General features: G+C 35.2%; 1 protein-coding gene across 6 annotated transcripts in view; it reads left to right on the plus strand.

Annotated features, from left to right (window-relative positions):
- The window catches only part of PCSK5 (proprotein convertase subtilisin/kexin type 5), a 433,086-nt gene that overhangs the window by 248,568 nt on the left and 170,052 nt on the right, over positions 1-14,466 (plus strand). For all 6 annotated transcript variants that reach the window (XM_017664305.3, XM_017664306.3, XM_036991294.2 and 3 more), the window contains exon 14: positions 10,705-10,848. In XM_017664305.3, coding sequence (XP_017519794.3) covers positions 10,705-10,848 — 144 coding nt within the window. The remainder of the gene's footprint in view (positions 1-10,704; positions 10,849-14,466) is intronic.

A 14,466-nucleotide genomic window follows, 5' to 3' on the forward strand; every position in this document is an offset into this window, starting at 1 on the left:
TCTTTGCTGACACTTGTTATTTCTTGTTTTTTGGATATTAACCATTCTAACTGGTGTTGAGTGCTATTTAATTGTGGTTTTGATTTGCATTTCCCTGATGATTAGCAATGTGGAGCATCTTTTCATGTGCCTGTTAGCCATCTATTTCTTCTTTGGAGAAATGTTTCTTCAGGTCCTCCACCCATTTTTTTAATCAGGTTTTTTTTTGGTGTTGAGGTTTATGAGTTCTTCATATATTTTGGATATTACCCCTTGTTGGATAAATCATTTACAAATATATTCTCCCATACTGTAGGTTGCCTTTTTTTTTTCTGTTGATGATGTCCTTTGCTGTTGAGAAGCTTTTTAGTTTGATGTAGTCCTACTTGTTCACTTTTAATTTTGTTTCCCTTGCCCAATGAGATATGTTCAGGAAAAAAATTGTTCATACTTATGTTCAAAAGACATTTGCCTATGTTTCCATCTAAGAGTTTTATGGTTTTGTACTACATTTAGGTCCTTAATCGATTTTGAGATTACTTTTATATATGGAGTTAGACAGCATTCCAGTTTCATTATCTTTCATGTCTCTGTCCAGTTTTCCCAGCACCAGTTTAAGAGACTGTTTTTTCCTCATTGTATATTCATGGCTCTTTTGTCATATATTAATTGGCCATATATGTGTGGGATTATATCTGGCCTCTATTCTGTTCCATTAATCTATGGGTCTGTTCTTGTGCCAGTACTATACTGTTTTGATTACCATAGCTTTGTAGTATAGCTTGAAGTCAGGGAGAGTAATCCCCCCAGCTTTATTCTTCTTTCTCAGGATGGCTTTGGTTATTCAGGGTCTTTTGTGGTTCCATATGAATCTTAGAGCTATTTGTTCTAGTTCATTTAAAAGTGCCATTAGTAATTTCATAGGGATTGCACTGACTCTGTAAATTGCTTTGGGGAGGATGGCCATTGTGACAATAATAATTCTTCCTATCCATGAGCACGGGATAGATTCCTATTTATTGGTGTCATCTTTAATTTCTCTCAGGAGTGTGCCACAGTGTACAGAGCACAAGCCTTTTACCTCCTTGGTAAGCTTTATTTCTAGGTATTTTATTCTTGATGAATTGTAAATGGAATTGTTTTCTGGATTTCTCTTTCTGCTAGTTTGTTATTAGTATAGAGAAACACAAAATTCTGTGTATTAATTTTATATCCTGCAACTTTGATGAATCCAGTTATTAATTTTGATAGCTTTTTGGTGGCATCTTTAGGGTTTTCTATGTATAATATCATATCATCTGCAAATAGTGACAGTTTAACTTCTTCCTTACCAATTTGGATACCTTTCAATCTTTTTCTTCTCTGATTGCCATGACTGGGACCTCCAGTACTATGTTGAATAAAAGTGGTGAGAGTGAACATCCTTGTCTTGTTCCTGATCTTAGAGAAAAGCTTTCAGATTTTCACTACTAAGTATGATGTTGGCTGTGGGTTTGTCATTTATGGCCTTTATTATGTTGAGGTACGTACCCTCTAAACCTATTTTGTTGAGAGTTTTTATCATGAACAGATGTTGAATTTTCTCAAATGCTTTTTCGGCATCTATTGTGGTGAACATGTGGTTTTTAGCCTTCCTTTTGTTAATGTGGCATATCATGTTGATTAATTTACAAATATTGCACCATCCTTGCACCCCTGAAATAAATCCCACTTAGTCATGATGGATGATCCTTTTTATGTATTTTTTAATTCAGTTTTGCTAATACTGTTGAGGAGTTTTGCATCCATGTTTCTCAAGGATATTGATCTATAATTTTCTTTTTTTGTAGTGTCTTTGTCTGTTTTTGTGTTAGAGTGATGCTTGCCTCATAGAATGGGTTTGGAAGTATTCCCTCCTCTTCTACCCTTTCGAATACTTCAAGAAGGGTGGGTACCATCTATTCTTTAAATGTTTGGTAGAATTCAGCTGTGAAGCCATCTGGTCCTGGAGTTAGGATTTTTATTAGACCAGTTCAATTTCATTACTGGTAATTGTTCTGTTCACATTTTATGTTTCTTCTGGGTCAGTCTTGGAAGGTTGTACTTTTCTAGGAATTTCTCCATTTCTTTTAGGTTGTCCAATTTATTGATGTATAGTTTTTGATAAAATTCTCTAATAATTCCTTGTATTTCTGTGGTGACAGTTATGACTATTGTTCGGTTCTGATTTTATTTGTGTACTCTCTTTTCTTGATAAGTCTGGCTAGGGGTTTTCTATTTTGTTCATCGTCTCAAAGAATCAGCTCTTGATTTCATTGATTATTTTTATTGTGTTATTCTCTATTTTATTTATTTCTGCTCTGATCTTTATTATGTCCCTCTTTCTACTAACTTTGGGTTTCATTTCTTCTTTTTCTAGTTTCTTTAGTTGTAATTTTAGACTGTTTATTTGGGATTGTTCTCATTTCTGGAGGTAGGCCTGTGTTGTGTGTACTTCCCTCTCAGAACTGCTTTTGTGGTGTCCCATAAATTTTGAATTGTTGAGTTTTTGTTTTCATTTGTCTCCATGTTATTGCTTGATTTCTGCTTTGATTTGTTCATTGATCCACTGATTATTTAGAAGCATGTTGTTTAGCGTCCCATGTGTTTGTGGGCTTTTTTGTTTTCCTCATGTAATTTATTTCTACTTTTGTACCATTGTGGTATGAGAAGTTATTTGCTATAATTTCACCTGTTTTGAATTTATTAAGGCTTTTTTTGTGGCCTAGTATGTGATATATACTGGAGAATGTTCCATCAATACTTGAGAAAAATGTGTATCCTGTTGCTTTTGGGTGGAATTTTCTGTAGATATCTGTTAAGTCCATCTGATCTTATGTGTTGTTCAGTGCCTCCATTCCCTTACTTATTTTCTGTTTGGCCAATCTGTCCATTGATGTAAGTGGTGTGTTAAAGTCCCCAAATATGAATAAGTTGTTATTTCTCCCTTTAGTTCTGTTAGTATTGTTTTACATATTTAGGTGCTCCTGTGTTAGGTGCATAGATGTTTATAATTGTTGTATCTATTGTTGGACTGATCCCTTTATCATTATGTAATATCTTTCTTTGTCTCTTGTTATTTTTTTGTTTTGAAGTCTTATTTCATCTGATAAAAATACTACTACTCCTGCTTTTTTCTCCCTATTTGCATGAACTATCTTTTTCCATCCCTTCACTATCAGCCTGTGTATATCTTCAGTCTAGAAGGAGTCTCTTGTAGGCAGCATATAAATGGGTCTTGTTTCTTTATCCATTCTGCCACCCTGTATCTTTTGATTGATGGCATTCAGTGCATTTATATTTAAGGTAACTATTGATAGGCATGTACTTATTGCCATTGTATTAATTGTTTTCTGGTCATTTTTGCAGTTCCTCTCTATTCCTTTCTTCTTCTCTTATACTCTTTTCTTATTATTTGATGATTTTCTTTGGTGTTTTGATTAGATTTGTCTTTTTTAACTTTTTGTGTCTCTATTATAGGCTTTAGATTTGTGGTTACCATAAGGTTCATGGATAGTTTCCTAAGTACACAACAGTCGATATTAAGTTGATGATCATTCGATTTCAAACACAATCTTAAAGTACTTCTTTTTCATTTTCCTCCTCCACACAGTATGTACTATATGTCATAATCTGCGTTTTTTTTGTGTATCGTTTGATTTTCTGTATACTTGGTTTTACTACTCTTGTTTCATTTTATTTTGTACTTGCTTAGTAAGCAATTGGTCTACTGCATTTACTGTAGGTTTTATTCCACTGGTAAAAACTATTTAGACTTAAGAACATTTCCATTTACAGAAGTCCCTTTCACATATCCTGTAATGCCATTTTAGTCATTGTAAATTCCTTCAGCCTTTGTTTATGTGGGAAATTTTTCATCTCTTTTTCATATTTGAATGATAATCTTGCTGGGCAGAGAGTTCTTGGTTTCAGGTCCTTCTGTGTCAATACATTAAATATTTCATGCCACACTCCCTTCTGGCCTGTTAAAAGTTTTTGCTGAGAAGTCTGTTGATAACCTGATGGGGTTTCCCTTACAAGTAATCTTTTTTCCCTCTCTGACTACATTCAGTACCCTCTTCTTATCCTTCATCTTTGTTATTTTAATTATTATATGTCTTGCTATTGTCTTCCTCAGGTTCCTTTAGTTAGGGGCTTTCTGTGCATCCATGACCTGGGTGTCTATTTCCTTCCTCAGATTGGAACACTTTCAGCAATTATTTCTTTAAAGAGACTTTCTACCCCTATTGTCTCTCTCTTCTCCTTCTGGTACCCCTATTATACAAACACTGTTTCATATGCAGTTGTCACACAGCTGTTAGCCTCCTCTCATTTCTAGAGATTATTTTTTACTATCTGTTCTTTGGCTTCATTGCATTCCTGTTCTCTAATTTCCATCCCATTGATTGTCTCCTCTACTTTTAGCAATCTATTCATTCTCTCCATTGTATATTTCAGTTCATTTACTGTATTCTTCAACTCTGAGTAGCTCTTTTCAACTCTAGTATTTCTTTGTTGAAGTCCTTCCTCAGATCTCCAATACTTTTCCACAGATCAGTGAGCATATTTATGACTGTTACTTTTAAATCTTTATCAAGAAGATTGGTGATCTCTGTTGCATTTAGCCCTCTTTCTGGTGTCTAATCATGTACTTTTGTTTGGGACATATTCCTTTGCTTCCTCTTTTTGTCAGTGTTTCTGTGTTTCTCCCTTGTATTTCACAGATCTGCTATGCTTCCTGGTCTAGAGAGTAATGGCTTATGAAGAAGGCATCCTGTGGTGCCCAGAAGCTCAAGACTCTACTCTCCAGTGCCTGGTTCTCCTTTGTGTTGGAACATTAGTTGCTGTCAGTGGGCTGTGGGTGGAGCTGCATTTCTGTCTGTCTGCCAGCAATGGTCTATCTCTGCCGCAGATGGCAGTTCACCTCAGCCAGCCCTTTGTGAGCCAAGCAGCGGCACTTTTGCTGGGATTGTTTTGGGCAGATCTGCCCTCTGCCTACAGTCACATGGCAGCATTGTGCGTGGCAGCAGGGAGTGTGTATGCTACACAGCTATTTCTTAACAGAATGTTGCAGTATCAACTGCAAATCTATAGAGTTTAGCAAATGGCAAAAGTGGTAGTGGGGGAGATGATGGCCCAAGTATGGCATTATGTGATGTGAATTGTGCAGAGATTCTAAGGAAGTAAGGTTATATAATAAGTGAAAAATAAAGAGATGAATTGCCTAGCAAGGATATCCCCAGTGGGCTTATGATGTACTTCAGAAATGGCACAAAGGGAAATAATCAATAATGAGTCAGCACTCTTCAAAGCATTTACAAGGGTGAACTTTTAGATACAAAGTGATCTTAAGTTAAAACAACCAGGTTTTAGGATGAAGGATTGGACTTCCTATAGTGGCCTTATATTATATATATTCTATTTGTACACTTAACAGATGCCATAAGGAAAATGTTATCTTTTGTCTTGCTACCTAAAGGCAATCAGATAGGTCAGTCATCAAGTTCACTACTTAATGTATATATAACATTTGGAATTCTGAGACTGAACAGCACCTGACTATGTAAAGCACAATCATCAAGAAGTGAGTCCAGAGAAAAGCTGGCAATGGATGAACCACATATAAATCAATGTGCTGCCCAGTGCAAATATCAGAAAGCAATGAATGTGGCACAGAATATGTTCAGTTTTAAACTTCAAGTTCCTAAACTCCCAGAAATGAACAGGAGGTCAGTATTATATAATGGTTTAAGAACACAGGATTTGGATTCAGAATGTTTTTTTTAATTGATATGTAATTGACCTATCACATTATATTCGTTTCATGTACACAACCTAAGGTCTTGATATTTGTATATACCGCAAAGTGATCCCCAGAGTAAGTCTAGTTAACATCTGTCATCTCATAGTTACAAAAATTTTTTTCTCATTATACCTTTTAAGATACTCAGCAATGTTCAAATATATAATATTTTATTATTAACTGAGTCACGTGCTGTACATTACATCCCCAGGATGTATTTATTTTATAGCAGCAAGTTTGTGCTTTGTGACCCCCTTCATTCATTTTTGCGTACCCTACACCTCTGGCAACCACCAATCTGTTGAGCTCAGTTTTTTAATATCTATTTATTTTTTATTACACATATAAGTGGGATCATACAGTACTAGTCTTTCTCTGTCTGACTTATTTCACTTAGCACAATGCCCTCAGTATCTATCCATGTCATAAATGGCAAGTTTTTCTATTTTATGGCTGAATACTATTCCTTTGTATATATACACCATATTTTTATCATCCATCAATATACACATAGGTTTTTTTTCCATATCTTATCTGTTAAAAACCATATTTCAGTGAACATGGGCTGCATATATCTTTGCAAATTAGTCTTTTTCTTAAGATAAATAATCAGTCATGGAATTGTTGGCTCATGGGATACTTGTTTTTAATTTTTTGAGGAAACTCTGTATTATTTTCTATAATGTCTTCACTAATTTACATTCCCATCAAGGTGCGCAAGGATTCCCTTTGCTCTGCATCCTTGCCAACGTGTTATTTCAGTCTTTTTGATAACAGCTATTCTAACAGGTGTCAAGTGATATCTCATTGTGGTTTTGATTTGCATTTCCCTGATGTGCAGTGATGTTGAGCATCTTTTCATGTGTCTTTTCATCATCTGTATGTCTTCTTCAGAAGTATGTCTATTCAAATCCTCTACTTTTTAATTGGATTGTTTTTCTGTTACTGAGTTGTATGAATTATTTATATATGTTGGATATTAATTGCTTATCAGATATGTGATTTGCAAATATTTCTCTCATTTCAGAGGGTTATCTTTTAATTTTGTACATGATTTCCTTAGCTGTGCAGAAGCTTTTTAGTTTGAGGTAGTCCCACTTGGTTATTTTTGCTTTTGTTGCCTTTGCTTTTGATGTCAAATCCAAAAAATATTGCCAAGACTGTTGTCAAGATGCTTACCACATATGCTTCTTTCTGGTTTTATGGTTTCAAGTCTTAACATGCAAATCTTTAATCCATTTTGAGTTGGTTTTTGTGTATGGTTTAAGATAGTGGTCCAGTTTCATTCATTTGCATATAACTGTCCAGTGTTTCCAGCACCATTTATTGAAAATACTGCAGTATATTCTTGGCTCCTTTGTCATAAGTTAATTGACTGCGTTTATTTATTTATGCACTCTGTATTCTGTTCCATTGATCAGAGTATCTGTTTTTATGCCAATACTGTTCTGTTTTGATTAGTATAGCTTTGTCGTATACTTTAAAATCAGAGCATATAAAAAATGTCTGCAGCTTTGCTTTTCTTACAATTGCTTTGGCTACTTAAGGTCTTTTGTGATTCCATATACAAATTTTAGGAAAGTTTGTTCTATTTCTGTGAAAAAATGCCACTGGGATTTTGCTAGGGATTACAGTAAATCTGTAGATTTCTTTGGCTAGAATGAGTATTTTAATCATATTTCTTCCAATCCATGAGCACAGACTATCTTTCCATTTATTTGTGTCATCTTCAATTTCTTTCATCAGTCTCATATATTTTTAAGTCCATTTAGTCTTTCAGCCCTTGGTTAAATTTATTCCTAGGTATTTTATTGTTTTTGTTGCAATTGTAAATAGAGTTGTGTTCTTAATTTCTCTTTCTGGTAGCTTGTTTTTAGTTTATAGAAATGAAACAGATATTTGTTTATTGATATTTTACCCTGGAAGTTTTCTGAATTTGTTGCTTAATTCTAACAGTTTTTGGTCAAATTTTTAGGGTTTCCAATATATAGTGTCATGTTATCTGAAAATAGTTTTACTTCTTTCTTCCTGATCTGAATGCATTTTATATCTTTTTCTTACCTAATTATTCTAGCTAGGACTTCCAATACTATGTTGAATAAAAGTAGCAAGAGTGAGCGTTCTTTTCTTGTTCCTGATGTATTATGTTGAGGTACATTTCCTCTCTATCAACTTTGCTGAGTTTTTATCATGAATGGATGTTGAATTTTGTCATTGCTTTTTCATCTTTTGGGGTGATCATATGGTTTTTATGGTTCATTTTATTACTGTGGTGAATCACATTGATTGATTTGCAGATGTTGAACCGTCTTGCATCCCTGGAATAAATCCCACTCGATTATATTGTATGATCCTTTTAATGTATTGTTGAATCTATTTTGCTGATATTTTGTTGAAGATGTTCGCATCTGTGTTTATCATATTTTTTTCCTGTGGCATCCTTTTCTGGTTTTGATATCAGCAATGCTGGTCTTATAAAATGAGTTTGTAAATGTTCCCTCTCCTTTTATTTTTTGGAAGAATTTGAGAAGAATTGGTATTAATTCTTCTTGAAATATTTGGTAGAATTCACCAGTGAAAATGTCTGGTTCTGGACATTTCTTTGCTAGAGAATTTTGATCACTGCGTCAACCTCTTCACTAGTAATTGCTCTGTTCAGATTTTCGATTCATGATTCAGTCTTGGTAGGCTGTATGTATCTAAGAATTTATCCATTTCTTCTATGTTTTCCAATTTGTTGCTTCCTAATTGTTGATAGTAGTCTCTTATGATCCTTTGTATTTATGTGGTATCAGTTAAAACAGCTCCTCTATCATTTCTGATTTTACCTGAGTCCTCTCTCTCTTCTTCTTGGTGAATCTAATTATAGGCTTACAGTTATTAGCCTATGGGACTTATAAGTCTATGGGACCTCTGACTGTAAGCCCCCAGTGGCCACCACAGCCAGCAACCTGAAGGTCTCTCCTAGGCAGCAGCTGCAAAAATTGGGGTGCCAGATAAGTGCACAGGCTCCCTTCTGCGAGACAGTGGCAAAGTAGAGCAAGGACGAGGAATAGAGCAGAGATGGTGCCTACCAGCCTTTCTTTGGGGAGTATTTCCTTAAGCCCCTAGCTGTATGTTAAATTAGATGCCTGCTTCCTCAGGCCAATGCTTTAAGATAAATAAGCCTCTTTCACAGGGAGTTTGAGTGCTTTTTAGTCACCTGCCTCTGAGCTGGGCCCTGGAGTAGGGAGGACACCCACAGTAGTCCTTTAAGAACTACTCAGTTCCTATAGCTTTGTGGGTCTCATGGACACAAGCCCCATTGGCTTCCAAAGCTAGATATTTTGGGAGCTCATCTATTAGCCACTGGTCTTAAAAGCTGCGGTGCCCAATGTGGGGTTCAACTTTTCCCTCCTCAAGGAAAAGCCAAGGGTTTTCAAGTGCCCAATAGCCATGTGTCTAGTCGCCACTACAGTGCACAGCACAGCTATAGAACATTTCCACCACTGTGGAATGGGATGGGACTTATGGTGAGATTGTGTCTCACCACTCCCTGTGGGTTTTTTCTTATTTTCCTGATATATAGGAGCTACTTACCTAGTTTTAGTTTGTTTTTTTGTTTGAGCTTCCCCAAAGTGAATTGTTCTATGTGCAGCTATAGATTCAGTAAGTACATAGGAAGAGGTGGGTTCAGGGTCTTCCTACATCTCCATCTTAAACTAGAATTCCCAGATGGATTTTAATATGTCTTCCATCAGGAAAGTTATTAACCTCTGTGCCTCAGTTTCCTCATCTGTATATTGGGAATACAAGTACCCACCTCACAGTTGTTTGTAAACATTGAATGGGATAAAACTTACTTGGCATATGGGAAGGACTTAAAAATGACAAGCATTAGTTTGGTGATTGCAAATGCTAATAGGTGAATTAGCTGATACCTGGAGTTTACTACTTTCTGGGCTGTGGCAGAGCTGTAGCCTCAGCCCTGCCTAGATCCTTTATATTAAGCCAAGGGACCCTAAAGGGGCTCCTGCCTTCCTACCACTATATTTCCATGTTTTTAATGGTTTTGTCTTAATCACTTCTGCTTATGGTTGATTCCTTATGTGAATCTTATTAAGCTTAATGGCCTAGAGACAGCTTGTTTGGTCTGTATTTTTTATATTAACAACTAGTTTTATAAAACTAAGAAATAAATAAGAACTAAAGCAAAATATTCCTTGAGAACCTACTACCCAAAGAAGGTAAAAACTTGACGTGTGTCCCAAAATACCATTGGCCAGAAAACACTCTATTTTACCACTGTTCAGCAGAATATGCTACAGTGGTGGAAATGTTCTATAGCTGTGCTGTGCACTGTAGTGGCGACTAGACACATGGCTATTGGGCACTTGAAATGTGGTCAGAACACAAATGTGGCTGAACAACTGAATATTTAAATGTTAGTTAAATTTAAATAGCCAAGTGTGTCTAATGGCTACCATTGGACAGTTCAGGTCAAAAGGATAACAAATAGTGTTCTCGAGACTGAATGATTGATTCAGGATTCAGATGGACCGAAGTAGTTGTTTTTGTCTTTTTAAATTCAAATAAGACTTTTAAACCTAGAAAAACAAAGCCTTCTGTAACATTCTGGAATTCTCTTATGTTTCTTTCTCAATCTTCCTATAAATGCTGATTAAATTAAGGCCTATCTTATAGTTGGTGCTCAATAAATGTGGTATGTGAATTACTAACTAGTTAATTGTGCATATGGTAGAAAATGTGTACTTCTAGCCGTGTGTCTGATATAGTCATTCATGTGACTCAGCTTCTCACAATTCTCCTACTGTTGCTTTTCCTTAAGTGAGAAGGAATTATGGAAATAATAAAGCTCAAAAATGAATGTTGGTCATACTATGGTTTCATTATCATTTCCCAAGGTAAATTGAAAGAATGGTCTTTGGTCCTCTATGGCACCTCTGTGCAGCCATACTCACCAACAAACGAGTTTCCTAAAGTGGAACGTGTCCGCTATAGCCGAGTCGAAGACCCCACTGATGACTATGGTGCAGAGGATTACTCAGGTAAGCTGGCTTCCAACAGGGACACAGGCTAAGGAAAGAAAGCTCGAGTGTCATCCACTATGCTATTCTAATACATTTTCTTCCATTTTCTTTTCCATCACCCCAAATATTTGTATGTGTATATTTATATATTCAAAAATCCTTTTTTTCTCTCAAAGGTAAACCCACACTGTACAGTTTTTATATCCTTTTTGCTTTAAAGATATTACTAGCATATTTCCCTGTTGTCAAATATCCTTAGAACACATATTTAAGAGACAGCACAATGGTCCACCCTATGATTGTACTGTAGTTTATTTAATCATAATCTAGGTTCTATACCTTGGTTAGAGTTTTAGACTATTTTAAACAAGGTTTGGATGAATGTCATTATTTATCAGTCTGTCAGTATCTTTACTTCTTTAGAATAGAATTCTGGTCTGAGAATTACTACATCAAAGGGAATAATGGGTTTTAGAGTGAGGATTCGTTTTGTTAACATTGCTTTCCAGATATGATGCACCAGTCTACACTGTGACCAGCTGTGTAAGTGTTTATTGCACTCATTCCTGCCAGCATTGAGTGGAAAAAATTTTTTTAGAAAGAACACTTTTATATTTTAATAGCTTTGATTGCCAGTAAATCTAAACATTTTTTCTCTGCAGTTCTCTGAATTAAATACAAATGTCTTTCACTCATTTTTCTATTTAAAGTGGCAGCAGTTTTCCTACCTACCTATAAGAACTCTAAATGCTACCATCTCTCATGCTGTCTCATACAGTAGCCCCCCTTTATCTGGAGTTTTGCTTTCCATGGTTTCAGTCAACTATAGTCGAGATGCAGATGATCCTCCTTCTGACATATGGTCAGAAGGTCAGTAGTAGCCTAACACTAGGTCAAATGCCTACGTCATTCACCCCACATCATTACAAGATACTTAGAGACCACATTCGCATAACTTTTATTATAGATATACTATAACTTGTTATATAATTGCTCTATTTTATTATTAGTTATTGTTTTTAATCTCTTACTGTGCCTAATTTATAAACTGAACTTTATCATAGGTTATGTATATACAGGTTAAGTATCATAAATGGTTTTAGGCATCCACTCAGGGTCTTGGAATGTATCCTCCAAGAATAAAGGGTGACTAATGTATTTGCTGAAAAGATTGTAGTTTTTGTTTTGTGTTGTGTTTTGACAGAAAAAGAAAATTGAAAGATAGGGTTTATAGTTTCAGTTAACATTTGTGACATTTTTGTAGTTTTATTCTTTAAAATCAGCTAAATATTCACATGCATTTTATTATCTCTGACTTTTACATTTGGCCATTAATTCATCTTTAACTTATTTTAATTTATGATACATAGTGTGAAATGAAGTTCCATCTTTATATTTCCCAAACAGACTAACATCACTGGCTAAGTTACCACCCCTGATTAATTTAGTAAGCTCTTATACCAGGGTCTCTTGTGGTATCAATCTAATAATTCTTAATCCAGTAGCAACCCTCTATATTTTAATATCCATTGAACATTTGCTTCTTGTTTTCAGCAATTCTTAAGATACCATTGGAATTTAATTTGAATTTACATGCAGTATCATGGGAAGAACTGTTTTTTTACAATATACAATCTTTCTAACCATAACATGTCCCATTTTATTGAAGTCTTTATTTTTATGTAGTGTTATTCCTAACTGGTAGATGCTGGTATTTAGGAAATCTATTGGCTGTTGCCTATTTATCTTATATCTGGCCATTTTGCTTATGTATTTTAGAAATGATTTTCTGGGGGGAGTTAGGTACTGTAGTCATATCATTTGCAATTTTTTTTTCCTCCTTTTCAGTATATCTCTGATTCCTGTCTTGTTGCATTGGCTACCACTTCTAAGAGCATTTGCTGTTTCTGGGATCTGATCATGAACATTTAATGAGCAAAGCTTCCTAATGGAGAACTGTTTTTAAATAGAAGTTTAATGTACCTTTAGACAAGAATTTTTTTTTCTGGCAGCTCAGATTCTTTTTCTAGTTACTAAAGATGAAAGTACTTCACTAATCACCTTAACAGAATATCTTAAATATTCACATGGTTCCTTTTATTCTATATAGATAGTATCCTAGAGTCAATAATAGACTTGGATGATTCAGACCAGTTAAGTCAACCAGAGAGTGTTTGGTTTTATCTAACTTTGCTTTGTGCTTGTAACATTGCTATTTGTGTTACAAGTAACAAACCATTTTGTTTTCTCTGATAGAAAGTATGTATATCCAAAAACATAAGTGGAGCATAATAGTAACTTGTTATTATGTGCCTTATGGTATCTAGTTCAAATTTTGGTTAAAATTCTGAACAGTCATACATCTTTGTGTTTTTTTTCTCTTTACATCTCCAATATGTCCACATTGGCACTTATGAGACAACAAAGACAATTATTTCATTATTACCCTGCAAACCTAAATTACTAAACTGCATCTGGAACAGTTTAAAATTATAAAAGAAACAGCACAGTGTGTGAATGCTGCTCAGAGCCCTTTGGCACATATCAAGAATAAATTTTGGGGGATTTTAATTGCAGAAATCATCTGGTGAAAATTTAGAGTCACCCATGATTCCTTTTCTTCAGAGCTGTGATTTTCACCTTCATTAAAAAGTCAGCCTTTCTAGAGGCACAGATGGCGTTATCATAATCAGATCCCTATACCATTATCATCATCAAATTCCAGGGACTCACAGCTGGCTGAACTTCAACCTTTACACAGTAGAGAGAGACTCTCCTCAAGTACCATGGCAGGCAGCTAAAATGTCCCAAGTTGTACTGGCTAGGGAATTTAATTTAGTGATCAATTTTAAGGCTTTTGGGGAGACAGAGATAAACACTGTTGACAAATGACTATCATAATTAATCAGGTATGTATTTCAAGTCTGCAGTATTTCAAAATGACTTGTTTCCATTCACATCAAAAGGTGATCTCCAGTACATAATTTACTACACCTAAGTAGGAGACCTGGACTAAGAAACTGGACTATGTTGAACCCAGCTCTCTTAGCCATATGATAATGGGAAAACCACTATATCTCTTGAAAAAGCCATTTTCTCATCAGTAAAATGAAGGTATTTGATGACTCGATTGTTCGCTAAGTCATCCTCCTCAATTCTACCATTTTATGTTTCAATTCAGTAATTATGTAATGACTAAAGGAGACCAAAGTTCAACAGAAAGTCCTAAAACATTTTTGGCACCCTGGACTTACTGTTTGTACATATTGTGCAATATGTTTATTGCTAGTTAAAGTCACATCAATGTTCAGTGCGAAAGAGCATGAAGATTATGAGACTAAATGTCCTAAAATATGGAGAGCAAGGAAAAGGGAGTTAGTTCAAGCAAGTACAATATCTATAACTAGCCTATGTCATTAGAAAGCTTTTCATCAATCATAAAATAGCTCCATCTCTCTAGCATACTTCCTTCTGCAGGTGTATTCTCTTTAGTTTTATGCCAAACAGGTAACGAGGAGAGATTAGGGACCTTCATCCCAGGTCTGGAATTCTTTAAGCTAGATTGCATTTTTAAAAATTTATGTGTAGTTTTCTTCTGTTGGGTTGCCCATCGGCCTAGGGATGGGATGCAATCGT

The sequence above is a fragment of the Manis javanica genome, chromosome 2 (genome assembly GCF_040802235.1).
Source record: "Manis javanica isolate MJ-LG chromosome 2, MJ_LKY, whole genome shotgun sequence".
Classification (NCBI taxonomy): domain Eukaryota; kingdom Metazoa; phylum Chordata; class Mammalia; order Pholidota; family Manidae; genus Manis; species Manis javanica.